Genomic DNA, 17630 nt, shown 5'->3' with positions numbered 1-17630 from the left:
AATGATAAAATAAAAATAGCTCAGGGTGATTCCACACATCGTCGATAATGGAAGGCTGGGAGAAGAGTACAGTATACACTGGGTACGCTCTAGACGCAATAAAGGAAACGGAAAACTATGCGTTACTGTTGAATTTGCATGCCGTATGCATTATGCAAAACGATACATAGACTGCTGGTGCACACAGACGCTTGGGATATACTCCGGGGACGTACTTGTAATGGTGCCCGATTGACTCTCGAGACCAGTCACCGTACCATTCCCTTCATATTTTTTTTTTTGTAATAACAAATCCTCGGAAAGAGACAGCTTTCGAGGTATTGGCCATTCCCGGAATTTTTTTTCCACTCCAGAGCGACTAGGAATTCTGTCTCATGTTAAAGAAATTCAGGTGATTGAATATTCCGAGTGATGCTATCAAAGAGCAACTGAGAGACAAAAATTGTTTAAAAATTACCCGCCTGTTCCCTAATTTGTCCTGAATATTATTTTCACTCACAGATTACGGAACAGACACGTAATTTTTAAACAATTTTTCTGCGCCTACGCGAGAGTTTTATCAGCAGTTGAGACATCCGAATAATTCCAAAAACTTGGAAACTACAATTAAAAAAAAATAATAACATTATCAATAATATTGTATTTATTACTAAAAACATTCTGCTGATCCTGTCGATCAATAATTTAGCTAATCACATCCAATTACGAAGTAGCCACGTTACTCCGGGAAGTCACTTCCGCAATCGGTAAATAAACTCGACTTCCGTATTTTTTAATCAACATTTCCCTTCGTGTAGTAACAATTAAAATCGCTTCCTTTCGGGTCCCTTTCGTTCAATCTCATAAAACACTCATTTCCCTGGGGGACTCCTCGATTTCCAGATATCCCACGTACGCGGAAAGATCCCGATACTAAATGAAGAATATTTACAAAATTGTGTGTGATAAATATATTCAGGTGAAATTACCAGCACAAAAGAGGGGAAATACGCAAAGAGACAAAACATTTTATTCGTTCTCCGGGAAAAAAAATTCCATGATTTCTCAGATATCTGAATTTATCATGAAACCCATCTGAATTGCAAAATATCATTGAGAAAATGAGAGAGAATCACAAATTCTTCAAAGTCAAGTATAAAATTGAATGAAATAATCATAAGAAGTATTTCAATTTCAATAGCTCACATTAACATAAAGTTGAATTAAATTGTTATTTTACGGGGTAGGACTGCGGGAGAGGGGGGAGGGGGTATTAAATGTTAAGCCCCTGAAGATGATGCCTTTGTTAATGTAATTTCATGTGAATGTTGAAATGTTGGGGAAAGAAATGCCACGAAAATCCATCTGACTGGTATTTTCATATCTCAGGAGTGTCCAATCACGAGAAGGGGGTTTCATCAACCCCAAGTTGGTTCACCCCCTCCCCCTCCTACCCCGGTCGGCATTCGCCCCGTCCGTCTCATAGTTCAATGTCGTTTTTTTCCATCTTGAGACCTCATTGTAATTCAAACCCGTAGAGAAGACCCCGAATACATATCCATTTAAATCCCGTCCGATGATTCTCTCGTTTCTCTCCCCTTCTTTTTTTTTTTTTTCTATAAAAAGTGGATTTTTCTTCGTCCCTTTTTCAACGGGAGATCGACTTGAGTGAAGAAAGAGATTGAGAAGTTAGTTGGAAAATAAATAATGGGGAATTAATTGTTATTTGGACGAGGGGGAAGACAAACTGATTTAACTTTTTATAAAGAATAATTCAGGTTACATTAGTTGGTGAATGAATTTGTGGCTAGGGAAGGATGAATGATTGATATGAATTTCCGAAGTTACTGTACCAAAAATTCCATTTTTCATGACGTCTTTACGTTTGAATCCCCATTTTTCCGAGGTCCCCAAGCAAAACGGGCGTTTGTTAATCTCAATTACATTTTTCCCTGAAAATTACTAGAACTATTTCCCTGGAGATAGTGTTATTGATCTGTAGCTTCGAAAAATTCCGGCAAAGCAGTAGTAACTCCACGAAATGTACCGCAATTTTTTAATGACCTTACGAATGAATGAGTAGTGAAACAAGCGCTGAAAAACAATTGTCCCGAAAACACGTAAGAAATTATGAATTACATCATTGTTCCGGCGATGCCTCTTCGCTTTTTTCTCCGGTAACAAAAAACGAGGTAATAAATGTTTTTTCTCGTTAACCGTAATACCGAGAAAATGGCAGATGTAATATTTTTTCCCACCGGAGCACATCTCCTTTTTTTCTCTTCAAACAAACTCTTCAAGAATATGAGTAAAATCCCATTCCGTTGGAATTCTCACTTCTTCCATCTTTCTCGGTCTAATGGACCACAATTAATATTCGGATATTTATTCTGTTCACTTATTCACTCTTTGTGAGTGGGCTAGCTCATCACTCCTCGAGATTGCGATGTTTTATCAGAGGATTAGTCTCCGTTCATGAGGATGGAGAAATGGAATATTTTGCTTTTCGAGAGGGGGATGACTACCTATTGTAGTCACCCGGGGAAACAAAAGTCGATTTTTCATCATATCTTCACGTTTGCATCATCCCTTTTTTTTATGTCGTGGGGAAAGAGATCATATGTTCGTCCAAAAAACGAGTCAAGTAAAATACCAACTTCATTCCAACACTTGTTCAAGTACACGCCCCAAATCGAATCAATATTCTCACCGCTGTCACCCCCTCTTTCCTTTTAAAAAATTATCGATAAATTCATGGATCGAAGTGAAAAATGCAGTTGCATTTAACACAGTAACACTCGTTAATCGATTCTCCCCTCGTTCCCAACCCCTCTCCATCCTTATACATTTTCCAGAAAGAAGTGTCCTCTCGAGATCCTGTACTCACCACCCCCTTCCCCCAATAGAAAATTGCAAGCACGTATCCAGCAACCGTACGCCCCCTCTTCCGCGTGGCATTGGTTCGTGATTGCCATAGGATAAGAGAAAAATAGAAAAGTCAAAAGAAGAAAAGAATGAAGTTTAAAAGCGTCGGGAGGATGCGAGTCGACCGAAACAACAACTCAAAAGCTCAAACGTATTTTTATTCATTCTCTCGCTGCTTCAACTTGACAGAAACAATTCTCATAGCAACACTATCGTCTACCATGGACCAGTGACAAAGATGATAACAAAATGTCATAAAAAAATTTATGAACCGGTGGAACACAAAAATTTATACGAAATATTCTATCTCCTGGTGGATTTTTTTTTTCTCTCTGTTTACATCGTAAAATCCGTTCGCCTGTTTTTTTTTAATTCACGGAAGAACTATCGGCACCCCATAAATTATATATATATATATATATATATATATATATATATATATATATATATATATATATATATATATATATATATATATATATATATATACACTAGATTATTATTTTTTTAAGTCAATTTATTGAAAGGAGCCATTTTTATTTTTACTTCGGATGAAAAACTGAGCGAATGAGGGAAAAGCCACACGATAAATGAAAAAGTGTCAGCAAATTCATGCGTTTGTGGAGTCTCTCGATACTGATCTTGACTATTGTGCAACTCGATACCCTCCCATCCACCCCTCACCCTCATCCACCCTCCGATTCACCCTTGAGCGTGAGCACACGTGTAGATGGACGAGAGGGAAAGCCTCCACTCGACCCGCATCGCACGATCAAAACAGCACCGAGGAGAGGAGAACAGTTTTCATTACCCCGTGAAAACTAAAATTCCCTCCATTCACTCCCCCCCTTCACACCGTGCACCCTTTCCACCCTTGACACGCGTGCTGTCGCACCACCCCTTACGCCGAATTCTCATTTTATCGCGCGTTCACTTGACTCGCGCGAGATTCTTATCCATTAGACAGGCGTTTAACCGAAAGTTTTTGGGGATAAGATAGGGTGGAGACAATGGGGTTGAGTGGGGAGGTGATGGCCCGGTGGAGAGTGAAAGTTTTCGGCTTTTCGAGGGAAAATTGAACGAAAGTTTTGGGTTTACGGACTTGATAAAGATCGGATTGATTTTTAAATTGAAGGACGATTGAATTTATTTCTGAAAAACGATTGATTTTGTTTCTGAATTTTAAAACAAACATTTTTTTTATTATTGACAATCGTTCATTTGCACGAAACGTTAATTTCAGTGGAACGTGATATTTAATTTCGGTAATTGTTGGGAGTATTCTAGATCTTATTAAAATGGCCTCCAATAAAAATCCCAAAAATACAGAGAACCTCAATTCCCTCCGGTAAAATGTTCTCCACCTTTTCTCTGTACCACAGAAACACTACCAATTACTCCTCCCCCTGGAGGTCCTCCTAAAACCCCGTGTTATAAAGAACTTCAAGACCTCAGCAAACGTTAAACTGAGAGTCAGTACACCAGCTGAATAAATTGACAAATATTGACGTCGTAGAGATAAAAAGGAACTCCAAAAAGGTATCGATGCCAGTGCATTTCTCTTACATCACCACTGACTCCACAAAACGTTTGGTGGCCCAATGGACCTCGGGAAAACCACAATAGAGAATTACAAATGCCCCATTTCCACGTTTTCCCGGAGTCATGATTTTTCTTCCCTCACTCAGAAGAACGAAATTCACTTCTAGAGAACATTTCGAGATTGCGAATTTACAAACCGGAAAAACCAACAGAAACAACACATTTCAATATAATTATTCCCTGAAAATTAATAAAACAGACTGGAATCGATCATCGAAAAAAATGAATTTGTTAAAAGCATCGGAAAATATTCATCTTATCGAGCTAAAACCTAACTTTAAAAACGTGTTAACATCAGTGCATTAGGTGAACACAGACCTACCAACCCAGTTTTCTCAGAACCGCCATTTTCTTCCCCAGAATACATTAAAAATTCACAATTTTCCAAGAGAGCCAGCGAAAAATATAAAAACCAGTTTAATTATTCCACGAGCATGACGTAAGCTGAGGTAAATATTTCTAAATAAAAAAAATCAGCAGAGGCGAAACTATACATTTGGATTTAAAAACGAAAATCGTCACAAAAACACCAACGTCAAGAATAAAGCAAAAAATTAATTAAGCAACATAAAATCTCCCAAAGTCCAAAGAACTTGAATTTCCTCAGTTAAAACGTTCTCCATCCTCTCTCTCTCTCCCTCTCTTCTTCAAAAATCCCGCTAATTACGGCTCCCCACCTCTACCCCCCCCCCTCAAATTTCGTGCCTTAAAGTGAGCTGCACGACCTCACTAAACCTTAAATGGATAGTTGGTACACTGGTCGAATAAATCGACAAATATTGACGTGGTAGAGATAAAAAGGAAACTCCAGGAAGGTATCGATGCCAGTGCATTTCGCCTATACCACCTCTGATTCCACAAAACGTTCAGTGGTCCGATAGACCCCGGGAATAGTACAACAGAACTACAAATCCCTCCCCTCATTCCCCTCCTCGCTCTCTCCATTTACCCGGAGCCACCATTTTTCTTTTCTCAGAATTGTTGAATGTACTTGTGAAATCCGAAAGACTCAGTGATCGTCACGTTTTGCAATTTCTTTACCTCAATAACGTTCATCTCTTCATTCCTGACAGAAAAATACACCCAGTTGTATCTGAATATTTCATTGGTCGCTCTGTCTTTAGGGAATTTTAAATTGCACATGACTGGTGAATATATCGAGCTTGTTACTGAGTAAAAAAAAAAAATCTACCGTTGCCTTTTATCATCTTATTCTCTCATCCCCGGGAGTTGTTGTCTTCTTCTTCTATTCTCTTGTCCTGCGGTGTATTATGACAGTGGCAGGCTGCGTCGTCGGGGGATATTAATAATCGTGAGGAAAAAGTGGGTCGTGTCCAGACTCCTGGAGGATCCACTCAATCCCTGCTTCTCTCATAATTTAATTTTTTTTTTTCTTTCCCCCCCATGCTTTTTCGGTTATTTACTTGCGAATAGATTACCCACGATAACTTCATATTTACGTATAATTTTGCGACGGTATCATATGGATCTCGATTACTCATCGTTATGTCAATTCTCGGTTTATTTGCTTTCTCGGTGGGTTGGTAACTGACAGTTGCATTAGCGGAGAGAGAATTTTTTTTTATTCTGAAAAAGATTAGTCATTTATTCAGGATTATTTTGGATTGTACGAGGGATTAAATATTCCATTTGATATTTACGGTTTGCAGGTGAATCACAAATAGTTGGAGATAAATTTTTTACGAATATAACACTAATTATTCGGCCGGTGACATCTTTTTAAATTCGTCTGATCATCGGTGGGGATCACTGAAAGTCGGCACCGATGATTTTATTTCGTCACCATCGCACCCTGAAATCACCACCCCACACCCCAAAATACGAAAGACACGTTTCCCAATCGCTTGTCAATCTCCTCCGAAAATCCACGAAAACACCTCAAGCCCGGATTTTTCCGATAAAATTCATGCCTTAATGGAATGAAAAAAAAAACGTAAAAAATGTCGTGAGGTCCTTTGACCAATTTTTCCTCCGAATAAAATGGTCAGTTCCGCAAAATTGTCCAGCACCGGCTGGAGGGGGGATGAAAATTCGAGGCAACCGAGTGAGGACGTCGACTGTGGGGAGTTCCACTGCTGCAACCATGCGACAAACGCATCCTTCAACCTCTTGCACCCGGAACCTCCTCCTCCTCCCCCCTCTTCTCAATCGCAATGCAATTTTCACGGGAATCCCAGTGTCCAGCTTGTGCATTTGGCGATCGCCCCGTTGCACAGTGTACGTTCACGAATACACCATCTATCCAATATTTATCGTATAAAGCAAACCCAGGGTGTTTTCGTGGCTACTGGGAAATTTCCACTGCACACACGGAATACGAGAATGCGAGAGCTAAGTGAGAAATGTATTCTGACGTTATTTGGAGGGGAATGGAGTGATGAATTGAAGCAATATTGTTTCAATTCTACTGAGAATATTCACTCGGTGGGAAATGACATTTTTTTCGAGGGCTGTCTCTGCTCACAAAGACAAATTTCCTCACAAATTCCTGATGAGGAAAAAATTCCCGCTCCGACAACGAAATTTCCAAGGGATTAACCGGCAATTTTTGACCTCCAAAAATGTCAATACAATTAGACATCTAGACTGTTCAGCACGAAACCAAATTTTGAATAAAAACTACCCCTCCAAAGGGCGAAACGTGGGATGAAACGACCATCAACCCCTTTTTACGTGAAGTTTTGTTGGAAAAATTAGACTCGTGGGCTAATTTTTGGGATAACACTACCCCTCGTGCCTCACTTGACCCCCTGGAGGTCTTATTTTACTCCAAAATTTATTTTCGTGTACCAAAAAAATACCCTTCAACCCCCTCATTCCCATTCCGCGAGCCACGTGGACATGCGATACTCGTCCTGAGCGGCTCACAAACGCCATCTGCCACCGCGCCCCTGCCCCTCCAATTAAATCTCACATGTCCTCAGCGAATACATCATCCCCTAGTGTCCGATCTAGCCGAAGCATCTCTCCGCCATCGACTCCGTCCAGGCGAGAGCCGTCGTGAGCACTAGATGAGCGAAATGCGAGCGCTCACATTTTTTTTTTCACTCCATAACCTGACGAAACACGTGAGCCATGGAATTCTCACTGCCATCTTTTTCTCTTCCATTTTTGCTCTCCCCTGCGTATCATTATCGACCCCACGTTGACAATGCGATAAAAAAGGAATACCCGCGAGAGGGAGAGAGATGAGAGGGAGCGAGAAGGCGACAGAAAAAGGGGAAAAAATCGTCTAAAAATGTAGGGATTAAATAGCCTACGGTGGATGTAAAAATTCACACCTCTATAATAGTTAATCACTAATTTTTCTATTTTTCATCCCCTGGAAAATCTCAATTTTCCATTTTTTCAATTTTCCTTTGGGAAAATAAAACACTGAAACTTACAAAATCCATATTCGCAGACTCAGGCCGTCTGTTCCCCTCTAGCTTTATCATTTTTATGGCAACTGAAGAACTTTAAAGCCACCCCCGAGAATCCGAAAACCCCTCCCCCTCCTCACAGAGATAAAAAAAAATTCGCGATCCGATCGCACCCCTTCAATTAATCCCCTGTCAAATCGAACCCGGCTGGGGGTTGTCCATACATAATTACCGATATGACGCGAAAATACAACCCCCATCCCCCGCCCTCTTCACCCCAGCAGCTCCATAAATAAAACAAGCAAAATTATAAAATCCAAAAACTGGGCGATTACAAATCTCGCTTCAACTATATCTAAAAATCCCCAGGAGATGGAAAAATTTGTATCATAACCTTTTTGGGGTGGAATTCGAATACTATAGAATTCCCTAAATTTCGAATTTGATTGCTGAAAAATTCCCTGTCTCCCTTGGATTTTAAGATATTTCCAAAAAATCAGCTCAGTTTCCCCTCATCTCATTTTACCACGTCACCCCTAAAATCGATAAATAAAAAATCGACTCACCTAGGACATGATCGGCAGCATCCACCGGTACACGTTGGCAGTATCATCCTGTCTCCCTCGTAGTCAAAATCCCACAGTACACAATCACGAATCACTCACCATCACGCTCATTCACGTCAACCACAAACTCAAAATCAGCTTCAATATCGAAATTCTCTCCAAAAAAAAAAACGAAAAAATTCACAAACCCTAAAATCCCTCCGAAGGGGATGTCATAGCGTGGGGGGATGAGTTTAACGTCGGGTAGGCGACTAAGCGGCAACGTCGGCTCTCCTCACCGCCCGGCACTCAGTCGTGTCTGTAACAACTCGTTTAATTTATCCCCCTCATCCCCCTGAGATCGGTCGGCAAAAAATAAAAAAATACAATTCAAACTGCATTCAGTTGCCACCCTCCCTTGCCGTACCTAAACCTTCTCCACCCCCCCCCACCCCCCACCCACCCCCCCAGTGGTTCACGTTATAATCCTTCAAAAATTTTTTTATAAATAATCCACACGTCCACGTTCGTTGCCTCTACGTTGATAACGTTCGTGTGCAACGAGGTGGCGTCCACCCAACCCACGTGAATCATCCAGCATCCAGCTACGCCCGTGACAACGACCGGGCGACTACTGGTTGGATGCGACGTTCCGGCGCAAGCTCTGATTTAGATTTTGTCCGTGAGACGCGCCACTGGAGCTCATGCTCTCTCCTCACCGGGTTTACTATCCTCTTCCGCATCCCCTGTACTGCTCCTTTGCGGCTCTGTGTTGCACGGCGAAGGGGTGGAAAGAGTGGGAGGGATGCTGGACGAGAAGGGGAAGGAGGGTGGCTGATGGCGGGGGGGGATGAAGATTTTTTTTTTACGTGAAAGTGGAGGGACAGTTCCATTGTTTTATTTAACAGTAAATTTTACAAAATTATTAATTATTTAAGTAGATAAATTTATAAGTTTATGCTACTGTGTATGCATGTGTGTGTGTTGTGTGTGTATGAAAAAAAATGACACAGGACACGACAGTAATAATAATAATATTGTTTTAAATTCATCAAATAATTTTTTTTTGAAATTTTCTTTGTTCTTCATCGCTGGGTGCAACGGGTGAGGGAAATGGGGGGTTGAACTTTTTTATTCTCATTCTCAAGTTTATTCAAATACTTGTGTATGTTTATGTGAGTCCTCACACTTCTTTTACACCCCCTGCGCCCCATGGTGACGCGGGGATGTCAGACGAGCGCAAAGAGCAGCGGGGTTGGGGGGACAAAGGGGGTGAAGATGAACGATACTGTTCGGCAAAAAGTTTCACTCAGTTCTAACATATTTCTTATTTTTTAGTCACTTTTCCTTTTTTTTTAGGGTGAAGGACGACGTGTGTTTATTCTTTCTCGGCCGACACTGAATACCGTATCGGGTGATTGAAGTATTCGCGGATTTTTTTTCCTAAATAAATCGGAAATAACGGTCAGGAAAATGTAGGGGACGTTTAGGGCGCTCCACGTAAAGGTTCCAATTGAAACAGACAATAAATTAGTGAAATGAAATTTTAAACACACAGTTTTGTCAATGTTTCAAGAATCTCCTTGATAAATTCAGGAAGAATGCACAGTTCTTCTCGCAATTTCATTAACCCCAAGTGCTGCGGAACAAAGAGATTTATTTCACGAGGAAAATGGTACTCAGAAGTACCCCCCCGAGTGCTCTCAATCCGTTGGAGATCAAAATAATGAATGAAACTGTCGATAAATTTTCCACTCTTCGGTGAATGATAAAAATTGGTTTTTCGGTTTTGATAAATGAGTCGAAAAGATGTTGATACGTCTGTATTCAGTATTTGTATCCTCCTTTGTACTCAACAATTGCTGGTGCACTGGAGTACACTCTTATCGTGTGTCTCGTACTTGTGATTAATTAGCACTTGGGAAATTTCTATGGAAACGGTGAAAACGTTGCTCTCAAACTTGAATGCCAATTATTACTGTGTTTCACAAGAAATTGATGCTCGACACAGAAGCGATGGAATTTCATTTTGAATCGTCGGGTTCAATTACGTTGTGTGTGTGAATATGTGCCGCAATTTCATTTCAATTATTCAGCTAAAAAAATTCTCTGACGCGTTTGTGTGGCTTAAACAATTGGAATTGTTGGCGGGATTCGGCAAAATTTGATCTGCTGCCCTTCGAGCTATTAAAAATTTTTATGCGCTACTATCTATCGAACTTTAATTAAATATTATTCAAAATAATTAAATTTCGACTGCAGAAAGATATCAAATGGAAAAAGAATTATAAATCGTTCGCCAACTGGATCAAATTTAATCAATTCCAAACTCTCACTCCAGCTCTATTTAAAAAACCGTGTGTTCCTCATCGAGATCAGGCCCTGACCATTGAATAACCCAATTAATCATCGACCATACTGTGACCCTAGTGTTCCAACTTGATGATTAAATAACCCACTAACTCCCATTGTAAATACATAATCAGCAAATGTACCGGGATTACCCAGTGCCCGGACAACCAAAAAGTTGAATCCGAAAACATGAGCCACAGATGACGTCGACATCCCCTCCCCCACCCATCGATGACCTTGATAATCAAAATTCCCAGCATCATCGCAAGTTGATTTCCATAAAAAATCCATAATTTCACCGCGAAACTCACCGAAATGATTAGAAAACAAGAATAAACTTTTGTGGCCTTGTAAACGTAAAGACGTAATAGTTTGAAAGCAAGCACCTTCAAAATATTATCCCCATTATCACGGGATTTACTACACGTGCAAAAGCTCGTGAAACTCGATGAAAGTTTGACTAGAACCAATCAAACAATAGACGATATCCATTTCATAGCAATGTATCAGCCAACTCTGAAATTCTCTTTGTCGTTGAATACACGAGTTTCTTGATGAGAAACCATTATTCTGGTGAATATCGACGGATGTATCCCGTTCCTCGTTAATCACCCCTGTCGACAGATTACCATACTGCATACCCACCATTGGTAATTATCGAGGTGGTATTAGTGTAGCTTGGAAAACTGATGATGAAGGCGATACGTTAGTTAAGGATTTGCGACACTAATTACGGCATCGAACGACAATCTTGATTGAGTTTTACGAATCCTCTCAACTCGAATAGATTTTTACTAATCATATGATATAATACGATTAGTTCATTACACCTCATTACCCTAATCATTTGTAATCAAGTCCTCAAAATGTCGTGTCATTCGCGTTTAAAATTATTTCTTCTCATTTTATTTTCCTGAACTACCCTCAGGCCCAAATTTCACTTTATTATTTTGTTATCGAACCCCCGGTCCCTCAATACCGCCGGGTATTTCCCCGATAGTCCCATCGGGGCTATCAGGCCCGCACCGTATTTTTATGAGTTGACTTTCCCAACATATTCCATCAAACCTTTTCCTGTGATGGGGATTTTTCCCACTAACACTCATTCACTTAAATTATGTATCCCACGTACATAGGGACGTAAATAAAAAAATTGCACTCGTTTCTTGATACATTATCATAATAACTCCGCGCTCATCCATTAATGAAATCGCATTATCATCGAATGCATTAAAATATCCCGATAGTGTCGAAAGAAATCAAAGTGCCCGGGGTTCCATTAGCCATACGAATCACCTGAAATAGACAATTTCAACGGCCGCCCATCACCTATATAGTTATGCTTTTATCTAAAAACTTATGAAGTACACCATCGACTTTGAAAGGATATAGTTCATGTTACGATGCCACCCTATGATGTGTCGACCAAGCATCTAGAGTTTCCGATAATCATCCCGAATGATTACTATCGTTGGGTATGAATAGACCCGCCTCCTCGTAAACAACATTTCGAGAGCATTACCGGTCAAAATTCCCCTCCGAATACTGATACTTTTAATCCACGAGCACCGATACACCCCGGGGGTGGAATATTTTCCACTGCGATCGTTCACGTTAATCGATTTTTTTTTACCAACACGCGTGCGTTTTTTTTTCGCAAAAAATGGTTCAGTGGTGGAATCTCCTGTTGTGTAACCTTTATGGAAACTGTGAATGGAACACTGTTCATGGGCGGGATGAATTCATGGGCTGTTCGGGAGTAATTAGACTGAAGAGATAGAATTTTGAAAAAATAAATACTGTTTGGTAAAAATAAATTTTTTTTTGTGCGAATGAATGAAAATTGGAAAAATGGAGAGACGTCTGTGGAGGTAAAAAAAAGTCCTGTGCGAACTGTCGCCATTTTTACCGGCTGGTCTGGTAAGTGAACATTAATTTTAATCGATTTCTTCAAGTGCTCAATATCAAGTAATTAATTCAACTCGCCGTCTAATTTTTTTAAACGGATGTTTTATTTTTTTTCAGCAATTGAACAATAGATTGTCCATTTTGTAGCAATCAATATTGGTCAAAACTTGGAAAATTTATCGCTGTTTTCTTTCCTTCTCTTTTCACGATGACGCCCCAATTTCGAACACCCATTGGGCGGTGATTAGTGGTGCTCCGCGCCAACCATACGTCACATCGAAAATTTGCCAACAATAGGTGACATCCTTTTGATGTGCAATCAGATTTCAAATTCGCATAGTGGTACTTTTGACCGAGAATCACCGATACCCACGGGTGAAATATTTTTCACAGTATTCGTGCTTTTTTCGATACCCATACGATTACTTCTCGCAAAAGACCATCAATGAGAGTCAACGGTTGTAGCTCGTGCACTGTAACATTTATGGTAACGACGAATGAAACAATATCTATCCGCTGGAACAGAAGCCATTAGCCAGGCAGTGGCATCGATGAACGAAAATTGGAAAAATTGGGAAGTTGTCCCTTTGAACGTAAATCCGATCCCGAACGTAAAAAAAGCTCTGTAAGCTATAACGAAAGCCCATTACTGCTTTGCCTCTCGTTTACTACCAAAACGGGAGTTCAAATATTTTGGGAAGTTATAATTACCAAATTCAATGCACACTATTTTTTAATTAAACTTCTTCTCATTGGTGAGGTTTTGCGGAGGTAAAAATTCTTTAAATATAAGGGGAAAGAAATTTTAGGGAAAAATTAGACCTTCAGGGGGTCAGACAAGGGACGAGTATTAGTTTTATGACAAACATTATCCTCCCAAGTCCAACTTTTCCAACAAAACTTGACCTAAAAAGTGGTCGTTTCTCATTTCATCCCATGTTCCGCCCTCTAGAGCTTTAATTTTTACCCAAAATTTTTTTTCCTGTACTAATTAATGTTCAGTAAAAATTACGGAACAAGTTCATTGAAAAAGTATTTGGAGTGGGATATTACGGAACAGGTACGTACTTTTTAAACAATTTTTTCCTCATAAAAAAAATTCCTCTGGCGATCAAATAAATGTCCGATGCTGGAACGTGAATGCTTTTGAGTCTGGAAAAATGACGTACCATCGGCAGAATTTTTCTGGAATTTACGATCTATTGGTCGCGAGGGTAGCGGAAAGCCCTCGCGACCAATTTAAACAATTCATCCGACGGTGGTGAGTTCCAACCCTCATGAACAATCCGTCGCAGTGAATATTTGCCGGTAATAGGGTACATCCTTTTGATGTAAAATCTTCCCCCAAATTTTGAGGTAATGGTTATCGTCCGATATATACCGAGGGTGTATGCAGCATTTACCCTAGCTGGTGTTGATGGCTACATGCCCCTAAATGTGTTTTGCTGTCGTGGTCCAGTCAGTTTACTCTGTGACGCAATACGCAATCATGTGGGTCAAGTAAAGGACAATGAGATGGCTAAGGTAGGTCCACCTTATTGCAAATATCTCATGTGCATCCTGTGCCGTTATTTACTCAAGATTCTGCGACTACAATTTATGAAAAATTTCACCGAATATCGATCAGTCATGTCACATTCCCCGATCGCGTTCTAATGTGGGTCAACCCCACATTAAAAATGATCTATCGAAAAATAGAAATTTAGACGGTTTGGGATGAGACGATCCCTCCATCCCCCTCACAATTATATTAATTACTTTGCCAACTGATTAATACAGGGATTAATTTTTTTTTATTAAAAAAATTACAGAGAAATCGAAGGTCAAGGGACATATTAATTAGCTTATTTTGTCTCCAGACCAAATACGAAAAAGACGATGGGACGATCTAAATTATTCAGTAAGCTCCAGCAAAGAGCAAATTGCCACTCCGTAAAATGAATAATTGTAACTCACTGAAGAATTTAGATGACCCATTACCAAGCAATTGATCTCACTTGTCGAAGAGCTGAGTTCAACCAAGTATTGACATTTTGACCTGATCATGTGTGCCGAGTAAACCGCAACCCTGCTCTCCAGCAACACCACACACAAGACTACCCCAATATAAGGACCCCCATAAGTAAATAATTACCCACATTCAAGGTTTATTTGCGCGCATGTAAAACCGGCAATTTTCGATAATTTGCCGACAGTCAATGATAATGAGGGAACAGAGAATTCTGGGGAACATGACTCATCGCGAAACATGATCAATAGGCCAGTGGAATCATCGCGAAAAGGACCTTCAGTTGCGAGGAGTGATTCCCTGGTAATTGTCCTTCCAAAGAATATCCGTAGGAATTTTTTTATCCGCCAAAATTCTTCGGTAAAAATCCTTGGAAACATTTATCAACATACCATAAACAGCAGAGGGACATTGAACGAAGGAGCATTCACTGACAGGTCCTGACCATTCGTATTGCACCGAAGGATTCGTCTAATCAAACTTGGAATTTAATCTTAACGATGGAAAATCGTCGGTCGGCAGCCAACGTTGGGAGAAAGGACTTTGATTGGGAAGTGGGGATAACAAAACCAGCCCTGAAATTGATAGGTCTATGGCCGGGTGGACCACATCAAACAATTCTCTACCTTCTGAACCAGTTCATGCAAAATTACCTGTTTGGTGTTTTTCTAGCGAGCATAGTAATGGAGCCATCGGTTGTTAGAAAAATAGATAAGCTTTTTGTATTGTTTGCTGTTATTCTGATTGTTGTGGATCACAATATATTTCGAGCCCAGTGGCGTAACATCAAACAGTTGATTGAATGCATCCAACAAAATTGGAGGGAATTTAATGGATTATCTGAGGATATCAAGGGTATTATGGTATCGTATGCAGTCATGCAGAGACGTGTTACGCGATGCATATATTTTGCATTCGGTGTATCCTTAATTTGTGAGTATGCATCATAATTATGTTAATCAGATATGACAATAGCATTTCATCATTATTAATATGGGGTGATGGGATTATTGCATTATTCAGTGACCGATAATTGACGATATAATTACAAAAAATTTTATAACATCACGCAGATCATATATTGGAGATCATTTGCCATGTGAATATCAGTGACAGAACTAGGTCTTATACGAGTAGAATGATTGATCGAAGATCTGATGATCCATTGAATTAAGAGCATTTGGTAGCTCATGACAATTAGTCAAAAGGAATGAGAAAATGAAAAATAATCCAGGGAAGATATTTCTAATTTTTTTTACTCCTCTCGTTGCAGTTTTCACTCTCAAACCTGTTGTCCTCCACCTCGTTATCCCCTCAAAATTTCCCCTCGAACATCCAAATGATCCCCGTCATCCTTTCAACGCAACCGTATCACCAGTATTCGAGATAACATACATTATCCAATGTGTGTTGAACTGCTCGGCAGCTGTAATATTTTCATCAATCGATTGCTGCATCATATGGCTGATTTTTCACTACTGCGGCCAACTCGAAATTGTCGCTAATTTAATGAGCCACTACAAAGGAATTCGTCATCACAAATCTGATTCAGTTGTTGATGAAGGGAAAGTATCAATGGGCTGTAGCTGTTTGCATTGCATCGTTAATTATCATTGGCAGATATTCAAGTAATAATCCACGTCACAAGTCATCGTTATCAATACCTGATGAATTCACGTTTGATAGTTCATTGCCAACAGCTATCATCGACTGTTTCAGAATGATATCCCTATTTGATGATGCATTCCATGTGGTGATGGTCGCCAGGATGATTATTTGCACTCTTCACTTTATCTGCATTGGCTATACCATACGCAAGGTCTATTGATTCATAAAAATCATTCATTCCGGATAAATCATAGAAATGAAATTCACGCAGTTGAGGGACTTTTTTAGTTCAGAGAAGAGGGTAGTTTTGCAGTTGTAGCACTGGACGTGCTCTTCCTCCTGACCATGGACTCGACCTTCTTCGTTTACTGCTGGCTAGGTGACAAATTGAACGAGAAGAGCGTGAATATTGGTTACGCAGCATTTCATCAGCACGTAAACGTCGATCAAGAGATTAACAAAGACCTGATTATGATTATTCATCAAGCCCAGATGCGACCCTGTAATATAACAGCTGCAAAATTTTTCCGCGTCTCTTTGGAACTCTTCAAAGAGGTAAATCAACTGTTTATATATCATGAGGAAGACAATATAATTCAGAAAATTTATCTGTTTTAGTACGTTTTCAAGTCAATGTCGTATTTGTCGGTTCTCGTTGCTCTCGAGTTAACGACAAATCCTAAATAGTAGTTCCGGAGACTGAACTTTTTATGGTTGGCACAATGGATGTTGAAGTAGTTCACTGTTATTCTGTATTAACTGCCGCTGGAATAGTTTTTGTGCACCAGAATACTGGAGCAAACTGCTGTCCTGGTGATTCTTGTCATGCGCGCACTGAACCAGTGTAATACACCAAATCTATTTTTTTACAGCTCTATGAAGACAACAACCTTGTCTTTAGAGCTACATAAGTTCAACGTACGTTTGCTGCTAGTGGGGAGATGAGTTGACAGCAAAGGAAATAAATGTTGAAAAATAGTAAAGACTTATGACTTAAGACTTGATGATTATTCGTCGAGGACTTGCGTAATTATATAAAATTTGGTTTCTGGAATTTTTTAAACAATTAAGACAATGATTTACGTGCCATGAAAGACCGAATAATTAAGTAAGTCTATCTCATCTTATGTATTTTTAAGTCAATGGTGCATTTGTCGGGTCTCATTGCTCTGAGAACTAATGACAAATCCTAAACAATAGTTCGAGTGACTGAGTCCTTTATTGTTGGTACAATGGATGTTGAAGCAGTTCACTGTTATTCGGCATTAACTGCCATTACAATAGTTTTGTACTATAATAGTAGAGGAAACTCTGACGTAC

General features: G+C 39.8%; 3 protein-coding genes across 4 annotated transcripts in view; 2 read left to right on the top strand and 1 right to left on the bottom strand.

The window, feature by feature from the left end:
• Positions 1 to 8866, bottom strand: part of LOC135170074 (two pore potassium channel protein sup-9) — a 71149-nt gene extending 62283 nt beyond the window's left edge. For both annotated transcript variants that reach the window (XM_064135588.1, XM_064135589.1), the window contains exon 1: positions 8456 to 8866. The gene's annotated coding sequence lies outside the window, so the exon portion shown is untranslated. The remainder of the gene's footprint in view (positions 1 to 8455) is intronic.
• LOC135170082 (uncharacterized) overlaps positions 1 to 17630 on the top strand; it is a 90905-nt gene that overhangs the window by 65333 nt on the left and 7942 nt on the right. The gene's annotated exons all lie outside the window — the stretch shown is intronic.
• LOC135169889 (uncharacterized) lies at positions 14292 to 17256 on the top strand. The gene is made up of 5 exons (XM_064135275.1): positions 14292 to 15635; positions 15976 to 16330; positions 16422 to 16521; positions 16599 to 16865; positions 16929 to 17256. The coding sequence occupies exons 1-5, from the start codon at positions 15203 to 15205 to the stop codon at positions 16995 to 16997; spliced, it is 1224 nt and encodes a 407-aa protein (XP_063991345.1). The 5' UTR covers positions 14292 to 15202; the 3' UTR covers positions 16998 to 17256.

Source organism: Diachasmimorpha longicaudata, chromosome 16, assembly GCF_034640455.1.
Source record: "Diachasmimorpha longicaudata isolate KC_UGA_2023 chromosome 16, iyDiaLong2, whole genome shotgun sequence".
Lineage (NCBI taxonomy): Eukaryota > Metazoa > Arthropoda > Insecta > Hymenoptera > Braconidae > Diachasmimorpha > Diachasmimorpha longicaudata.
Note: the sequence above shows the minus strand (reverse complement) of the source record. Positions and strands in the feature narration are given on the sequence as shown.